Source organism: Phyllostomus discolor, chromosome 10, assembly GCF_004126475.2.
Source record: "Phyllostomus discolor isolate MPI-MPIP mPhyDis1 chromosome 10, mPhyDis1.pri.v3, whole genome shotgun sequence".
NCBI lineage: Eukaryota > Metazoa > Chordata > Mammalia > Chiroptera > Phyllostomidae > Phyllostomus > Phyllostomus discolor.
The window spans coordinates 14,858,245-14,868,044 of record NC_040912.2 but is presented as its reverse complement, the minus strand read 5'-3'; the positions used below and the strand labels follow the sequence as shown (position 1 = coordinate 14,868,044).

Genomic DNA, 9,800 nt, shown 5'->3' with positions numbered 1-9,800 from the left:
GAAAATAAATAAATAAATGTCAAATAGCCCAGAAAATTTTAATGCTACTCATTGCTTTAAATTTTTAAAAAATGATACATCATAATTTACTTCTCAAAAGCTTTCATGCACATACTGTAAAGAACTAAAGTAGTCAAGTTTTACAAGCTTCATCTTCTCCGTGCAGACACACATCAGAGAATCAAAGGGGTTTCACAGACATCTCTTGAATGGAAGAGGAGCAACACAGTGTGTCCTATGCTGCCACCCATTTTCTGGATTTGAGTCATTTCCTATGCAGGAAAACAAACCTTTATTCACTATCATGTATTAGGCATCATATTAAAACTTCCCCGGTGCAATGGTCCAGTGAGGGCAACAAACATGTGAAAAGATCATCCCAGTATGATGTGATGAGGATTACATCAGAGCACTTAACAAGTGTGAAGCAAGTGTGATGGGGGTCAAGAAGCTTCAGGAAAAAACCCTTCGAGCACATCAGTAGAACCCTAAGAAGTCACAGAAGACATATCAATGTGCTGTATTTCTAATAGTGACTTACGATCTTTGAATAAAGGGATAAACAGAGCTGAAACCACGGTGTAGATGTGGCTTAGACAAAACCCTACGTAGCCCACCTGGGTCAACATCACTTAGTTGTTTATGCCCAGGAAAGGCAAGATTGTAAGCAAAACAAAACAAACAGAAACAATCTCTGATTTTTTGTCTGCGGGAGGAAATTCCAATAGGAAGGAGACAATAATCTGCTTACCTGGGCAAACAGCCAGCTAATCAATCAGTTTATCGAGACTCTTAAAAGGTCCTTGTTTGCTGTCTCCACCAATCTTAAACCATTTCATTAACTTTGCCAAATCCCTTCAGTTCCCTGTCTTCACAGACGTGGCTAACCCGGTGCGAACACAAATCCCAGAGCTCTACAAATACCCGATTTTCTGGCTCTGAGACACAGCTAGGCATATCAAAGTGGTGCGCTGTCTTATGCCAGTTTGAGCTCTTAGTTGTACTTGATTAACAGATTGTCTGATGATATTTGGGAGAGTTGAACAAGTACAAAATTTTTAAAGAAGTGTTCATTTAATCGGTGTGTACTATACAGTAGATCGTTTTTTCTTGTCATGCCAATTCACCTTTTACTAACAGGTCTATGTTGCTGATGTTAACACATGTTAATTGACTTTATCTTAGGAAGGACCCACTTAGAATACAAGATCTCTTTAAGAAATTTGTCCTTTCTGAAACAACCTAAGTGTCTATCAGTGGATGAATGAATAAAGAAAATGTGGTGTATTTATATAAATGGAATATTATTCAGCCATAAAAGAAGGAAATCTTGCCATTTGTGGCAACATGGATGGACCTTGAGGGCATTATTCTAAGTAAACTGAGTCAGAGGCAAGAGTAGGGGATGCACAAAATGGTTAAAGGAATCAAAAGGTACAAACTTCCCACTATAAATATGTTATGGGGATGTAACCCTAAAAGTTCTCATCACAAACACTTTGTAAACACTGTATGGTAACGAGAAAAAAACACTTTGTAACTCTGTATGGTAATGGATGTTGACTACACTTATTATGGTGATCATTTCACAATAGACACAAATCCTGAGTCATTATACCGCACACCTGAAAGTACTATAACATTATATGTCAATTATACCTCCATAATTTAAAAAAGAGGTACCATCCTTTGTAACTCAAACTACCAAAGACACAAAGATTCACTGCTGTCACCCACCACTCCAAACATTCAGTTTATGTAAGAATCAACTGAGGGACTTGTTAGAAATACAGGTTTCCATTATTTACTCAAAGTGATTCTGATTCAGGGGATTTAGCACAAGGCCCAGGAATCTATTTTTAAAAGCACCAGTCTTTTCCTAATTCAGGCTGTCTTCAGATCACACTTAAGAGAAATACACATATATCCACATTAAATGTTTCACATGCTTATGCAAACGGGGTTATATTCTCTATAAATATTGTTCTATCACATGCTTTTTTTCAGGGAACATTGTATTATTATTTTTTGAATAGTCACATACAGATCTGTGTTGTTTTTAATGGCTACATAATATCCCACCATATTTTATCTAGTTCTCTACTAATGGTCATGTAGAGTCTTTTTTGTTTTGTTTTGCTACTACAAGGAATACTGCAATGAACACCCTTACACATCTGTGCTAAAATTTCTGTAAAAAATAGAGTGGAATAAGCACAGAAAAGCAGCATTGCTAGGTCGGAGAGTATGTACACTTTAAAGTGTGATATAGCCTGCTGAACTACTCACCAATTTAGTTGTACTGATTTATAGTCCTGGCAATGGTCTCAGAGACAAATGATTTCCCCACACTTTTACCAATACTATTATTAATCCTTGCAACCTTTATCTAGCTGAGAAGGTAAGTTCTAATTACAATTTGCATTTTCTTAATTTGCATTTTACCATGTTTTAAATAACAGAATAACCAGCATTCAATGCACCACTGCAACCCAATTATCTAAAATTCTATAAAACATACCATAATTTATTTCTTGAAAACTTTTAACTTAACTCTATCTCTTACAAGACGAATAGGATAAATTCAAATATATGCCCAATATGTAGTATTGACTTAACATCGCCTTTTCCCACGTGACACAAAAGACAGAAGAGCGAGAGTCCTGAGGCTCGTGTTCAAGGCCCAGCCTTGCGGCCCAGCAGCGAGGCAGCCCTGGGCAAGTCAGCTGCTCCACTGAGAGCTTCAGTTTCCTCTTTGGTAAAATAGGGATCGTGCTCAACTTATAGGATTGCTGAAAATTAAATGAGATCATAATTCTAATTATAAATATGACTACTACCACAGTAATAGTGCAAGGAAAATTGCCAAATGATTACAATTGTTTGTAAGTCTTCCTTATAACTATAAAATGATTATGTTGTTATTACCAAAGTCAGATTTTATTAGGTGCATCAACTACTCATTGGGATTAATAAAATCACGAGAAGAGTGTATATTCCGCAAGACGAACAACTGCTTACAAAATCACTGCTCTGGCTCTCTGTGAACGCTCCTTCAGTAGCAGTTTGGAAAATAGTTCCTAAATTAGTTTCTTGGATGAAATGGAATTATCCAAATATGTAATCCACTACACGCCACAGTTTTCATTTCAGGTTTCTAAGAGGGTCCTATTTCTAAGCACATGGTAATGCAAGTAATGCCATGATTTCATAGAGCCAATAAGTGAAATTCTAAAATTCACTGTAATAATAAAATAATGACAGTCACTGTAATATAATACATTGGAGACCTTATCATTGATTCTTCCCCCAAACTAACACCAACCTAACTTGTCTTTATTAAATATCTCAATATTTATCATGTGCAAAGTCCTATGCTAGGTACTTTGGACATATAACCTGCACTCAAGAGATAAAGACCCATTAAAAATAAAAAGGCAGCCCTGGCTGGCGTAGCTCAGTGGATTGAGCGCGGGCTGGGAACCAAAGTGTCCCAGGTTCTATTCCCAGCCAGGGTACATGCTTGGGTTGCAGGCCATAACCCCCAGCGGCCGCACATTGGTGTTTCTCTCTCTCTCTCTCTCTCTCTCTCTCTCTCTCTCCCTCCCTCCCTTCCCTCTCTAAAAATAAATAAATAAAATCTTAAAAAAATGTATAAAAAAAAAAGGCAAAGCATTATCTAAACTTTCCTGTGCTTTTGGTGTGACACATAACCAGCCAATGCAGCTCCTGGCGCTCCCCTTCCTTTGGACGGACACTGACGGCCCTGTCACAGTTCTCGCCCCTCCGCCACGTAACACATAAGCAAGGATGAGATGCCGCTGCCCTTGGCTTGCTCCCAGAAGCTCTCTCTCGATGGCTCAACTCACCCAAGTCTTCTTTATTTTCTTCCTCCACATCATGACTTTTGCAAAATTTTATGATGATTTTTTTAATGAGTAAAATGATCTGGAAAAAATATTTTTCAGTTTTTATTTTAATGAAAGAGTCAACACTGCTGTATAAAGTATTGTTTATGGAGACCATTTACATGAATACACAAAACTTCAAAAAACTCAACTCCAGTTTATTTCCATAGACTTAAAAAGGTTAAGAGCACATAAAAATATCCAAAGTCATAGGTTATTCCTCAGGAATGTAAACTCTAGGAATACAATCAGAAACAGGTATACTTACTATGAAAAGATTAGTACCACTATGTGATTAGAAGGAAAGGTAAGGAGTGCACAATAAACTCCACCCAAGAGAAAGCAACAGCATGTGAAATAGGATCTTGAGTTTTCTAGTAGAAACTTCACAGCAAGACACAGGTAGGTACTATAATGCCACTAGAAAAAACCACAAAAACATTTTCCAAAATGTTCACTGCTGGTCTCTTTAGATATACACAGGTTGCAAAGCATGAAAGACAATGTATTTATGTTCTCTGAGGAAGAATCTAACAATATTACACATAAATGTGAATAACTCAACGTACTGAGTATAATTTTACTAAGCAAGAAATCTAAAAGTATGAATTCATGCTAATTAAACAACTAGAGAGTTTTTATTTTTCATCCAAAGATAGGGAAAACACTACTGTACATTAATTTTTATCTACAATGCTTAGTTTAAGTACCCATCAAATTATTCCTTCTTTTTTAAATGGCTTTTTTAAAAATACTTTTTTCATTTACATTATTTAACATATATATTGCCTTAAAGTATATTTCCTTTAATAAAGTACAGATTTATTGTGCCTACAGACTCAAATGTTTACAACATATTTAAAATATTTGTTTAAAATTGTCTCAGAGTACATTGTTCTCTATGATTTAAAGGGTCTAACGCTTTACTCTTATTCTTCCAAAATAGGCATAAAACCCTTAAAACTGGGATCATCTTTATTTTGGTTTAAAAAATATATTTCCCTTTAATTCAACTTTTTGCTTTTAAATGAGTAATGTTTGCTAAGCAGTTAAGTCATAATTGAAAGGGGCAATAAAATATTGCTTTTTCAAAATGAACTTTGTCATTTAAGGACTGAGAATTTCTACTCTACAGTCCACAAAGGGTCCATAAAACGTTCGCTGGTGTTATACAAAGGATTCTAGGATGCTCACGTGCCCTGGGTCCTCTGGGAGAAGTCTACTTTCTTTCCTTTGAAAAGTCTTCTTTGCTTCTCTCTCCACTTGGATTCCAAAAGGCAAATGCTGGGGCCCAGTTTCACTAGAATACCACCAGGGCTGGGGTATTTGGAGAGTGAGAGGTTTAAACTGTGGAATGGAGCTCAATTTCTGCTCAGATCCTCTGAGCAATGGGGTGCAAGGCCCCAAACTGATGCAGAATCCCTCTCATGCTAAAAAGGTATTATTCTGGATAACAGGAGGTCTTTGACCAAATGGACACATCAGCATCTTTATGAGCAAATTATCTACAAAAGCCACCTCAACTTTCAAATTTGGAAAGGTGAGTAGAGAGAGAATAGTAGGGATAATTCCAATTGAGTACCACAGTTAGCAATATCCAGTATTTGTAATAGCTATAAAAACTTCAAATGTATAATCCTTATTTGAAATTGTATCAAAGGTACTAATAAAGAATTACACTGTGACCATAACTCCATACTCCAGAAAATTAACTGGTGGAAATTACTTGGAGCAAAAATTCAGAACCACTCCAGTGAGTAAGCCTTCAGAGATTTTAAAAGAATGCACACGTGCAGACTTGCTGTGCATTGTCTAAAATCGTCTCAGAGTCCATTGTTTTCATGTACTATAAAAGCATGGTACACTTTTCATAGTTAAAATTATAGATATCCACAGCCCTGATTTCATGTATGGTTAACAAGAAAAATATAAAATGTTATATTTTTATTGTAAAATAAATGAGAATCACTAAAAATGTATAATTAGAGGACTTATAAGGCATGTCATCAGCACTATTACAAACTGATCTGCCATCTAGGGTTGTGATACCACTGAGAATTGTAAATATTAGATAAGTGATTTATTTGTACTTTGATATTCCCTTCTCAAACTTTATTGTACATAAAAATTAGTTGAGGGTCTTGCCAAAATGCAGATTATGATTCAGTAGGTCTGAGAGGACTCTGAAATTCCGCATTTTTAACAAGATGCCAGGTGATGGCGAGGCTACTTAGCAGCCCTTGGACCACGTGAGTGGCAACGATCTGGAGCAAAACCAAAATGCGTTCCCACTCTCGCAGCCGAACATTGAGATCTCGTCTCTCATTGTGCCAGCTAATGCCTCCACGAGCTTATGCCACAATATTTCCTATGCACCTTAGCTTGCTTAATATGCCAATCTTTTAAGTTAGTTCTTCAGATTTGTAATACTACTAGTAGCTATGCCTAGGGGAAATTCTTTGTTAAAAAAATTACAAAAGGACAGCAAGAAATTCACAGTGACATTTTATGAACATTTTAAATTGTACACGGGATTCCTATTAAATTAATGCTATATCAACTTTTACTGTCTGGCTGCCTTACTTTTTTTTTAACTATAATTTATGCCAATAATTTATCATTTATGCCATCTTATTCCATCTCTATTACTGGATTACAACAATCAAATTTACTTATGTGAAAACCCATATTCTATTCAGGGTTAATGAATGAAAATGAGTTCATGCTTTTTGGATAATTAGATTTATAAATGGTAGCCAAAACAGTCATGGTCAGGACCGAATTTATATTGTAAATGTGTTAGCCCTCGACACACGTTTGTCACATATTTGAGCTCTGCATAAGCAGGTATAAGAAGAAAATTCGCATTTTCTCTGTGTGACCACAGCTAGGGACCACAAGTAAGAAAACCACTCTGTACCAAAAGTGAGAATAGACCAAGCAGGCAGCTCCCAGAGCCCTCTTTCCCGGTCAGCTTTCTCTCATCCTCAGCCTTGCTTTCTCTCTCTCACTCTGAAGTATTAGTTAGATATTCTTGATTTACAGGAACTTCAACCATAGCTAAAATGACCATCACTAGCAAACACCGGCCTTTTATGTCCAACTAGGAGTCACATAGTTCTCTGTGACTACATACAAGTTTGCTTAGCTTCTACAATGTTGCCCTATTGGGGGGTGCAGGGAGAACTACATTAATTATTCTATCATAACCAAAACATTTAAAACAGGCCTGTTTACAAAATAAAAAACACATTTAATTTTTCTCATATTTATAATTTTAAATTTAAGAACACAAACATAAATAACCCTAAATCAGTTAATATGTAAATGTTCTTTGTCCATATTTCACTATCTTTATTTTTATGACATTTTATAGTTTAAAAAAAATTTACCTAGTTTCCTTCATTTGCAGACAAACAATAGGGCTGACACTGGCATCCTGAGAGCTGTGTTGCAAGGTCTACAGTTTCCAGGGAGTCTTCAGTGATGTGTGCTCTGAATCATGGCCGTCCGAACTAACTAGAGTTTCTGAAGTCAAGCAGGAGTTGCACATCTGCCTCATCCTTCAAAAAACAGTTCATGGATACTTCTTTTTATTCTGAAGGCCGAACTTACATTTACCAGGATAGGAGTTCTTAGGGGGGGAAACCACCCATGAGCTCACATGAGATGTTACCAATCTAATCGGACAACCTGCGAAAATGAATTGTCATACTGACAATCTCAGAGCAACAGAAACAAAGAAAAAAAATAAGAAAAAATGCACAGCCAATAAATAACAACACCATATTTCAACTCACTGCAACCTAGACATCATTCCCTTCACAAAGTCAAGGTAACCTTCAGAATTTAAGACAGCGAGGCTCTGCCAGAAACAGGGCTGAAAGACCCCCGGCACTTTCATAAAGAGGCAAAGTCGTATTTCCAGGTTCACTGGTCACACAAGAAAACTCTTCAAAACTAATCCGTGGACAAAGTAATGCTAATACTGGGAGGTCTCTGCTGACCCGACTGATGCTTCATTGGAAGTTCCGTCCGCTCAGAAACGTAAATAAGCTTTTCTTCTTGGAGACTACAAGCGGAAAACCTGTTGGCATCTGTCCCAGTCCCACAGCCAACAACAGGGGATGGGTTATGTGGGACTGTGCCACCGCTGACTTGTTCAAAGGATTTACTAAATACAGTCGCAGCAGTCTTAGCCAAACCGTGGCTGTTAGGTTTAGGCAGGGACTGGCTGGTTGTTAACGTAAGTCTCTTCAAAGAGAGAAGCTCAAGATTCTCACTTTGGGCTCTCTGAGTGTGTTTTCGAGCAAAGTGATCTTTGCAAGACTCCCCTGCGGTTTCTTTTTCTTTTCCTCCAGTCTTGCCTCCTCCTGACCGTCTCTGAGTCTTTCCTGCACTTGTTTTGCTACCAGAATTGTGACTATGGTTTGATAGCCCTGACTGGCTGGTGCTGGATGCAGCTCTGGAATAAAATCCCTCGTCAACTTCAGATATGTCCATCAGTTCTTCTTGGCCTGTTAATTCTGTGTTTCCTAAACAGAGAAATAACAAGGATTAATGAACATTCAGTATTTTCAGTAATTATCTTTTCATGATTAATACCAAATCAATTATACTTTAAATAAGTCATACTTGAGCATAATTAGGGAAAGCACCAGATTATAAACCAAAATCAAAGAATAAATCAAAATATTCTTCAAAATATTAAAGATAATTCATTATAATTAAATAACAGTAATTTATAGCATATTAAACAAAATGCATGCCATAAACCACACCCCACTGTGTTTTAGAAAGAGTTTTCTTACTATTCATGCAAAAGATCAGAAACAATTAGGAAAAATACCACACAGTAAAGTTAAAGGCAAACTCTCCTCCAGTAACAAAGCAGTAGAAAATCAAAGCTCTTACCAAGGAACTTTTTACATAATAGTATTAAATTATTTTTAAAAAATTGTAAAGGTTGTATACTATAGTCCAGATTATTTATAAAGATTAAAAAATAGACTATAAGTATCACAAGCTCAACCTTGTTCAAATTCTATATACATTATCCTTCGTATCAAAGACGGCAAAAATATAAACATGAAATAATCTTTTACCTCAAAATATGAGCAGAAAATTATTTCAGAGGCAGTTTTCTGCCTCGGTTTTCATAACAATCTACTCAGAGGCAATGCAAGTATGACCATTCCAAAGAACATTAAGAGTCATTGAGAAATTACGGTGCATAATTCATGCATTTTGATTATTAGATGACATGCAAAATCTGTGTGACTATGCAACTGTCCCTTAACACATGCAGCAGTGGCCCTTTCCGTGAGGTACCTTGGAGTGCAGCTACACAGTGCTGCGCTAAAACTGCACTCTGCCCGGTGAGCTTATTCCGTCCTCCATCATTTTTCTTACAGACTTTTGTCTCCTGATCTCGGGCAAGCCTTTGCTTTCAGTTCTAGGGTCTGTGGCTGTGTCCTGCACACCCTGCATATGCTGAGCATCAATCTCTCCTAGTGCTCTGCCTTTTTCCCCATTCCCGGTTCTCTCTCCGGCCACACTTGTGACACTAATCTCAGGAATGACAAGGATGCCCAATGCGGTAGTATCGTTATTGTTGTCAGGTTGCTCTAGAATTGAAGATGATAAGACAAAATGATGGCTGAAAACAAAACAAAATAAAAATGCAAAACAAGAAAAACAAAAGATTCAAAACAAAAACTGGACGACTGAATGTCATGAATTAAGTCAAATGTTTGCACTGCAGAAATGTCTGTAATTAACAATACTGAAGCACTGGAGACAATAGGGTCATATACTTTCTTTTCAATGACAATGAAAAAAATTCACAGAACATCAACTTCTGTTCTGTATTTTTTCACACATGTATTTGAC

At 36.8% G+C, this 9,800-nt stretch overlaps 1 protein-coding gene across 3 annotated transcripts in view; it reads right to left on the bottom strand.

Moving 5' to 3' along the window:
* Positions 1-4,045: 4,045 nt before the first annotated feature.
* Positions 4,046-9,800, bottom strand: part of FAM126A (family with sequence similarity 126 member A) — a 60,050-nt gene continuing 54,295 nt past the window's right edge. For 2 of the 3 annotated variants that reach the window (XM_028525942.2, XM_036010514.1), the window contains exon 11: positions 4,046-8,443. In XM_028525942.2, coding sequence (XP_028381743.1) covers positions 7,869-8,443 — 575 coding nt within the window. In that variant the 3' untranslated portion in view covers positions 4,046-7,868. Of the gene's footprint in view, positions 8,444-9,239; positions 9,536-9,800 lie in introns of all 3 variants that reach the window. The other variant, XM_036010515.1, reaches the window with a different exon arrangement.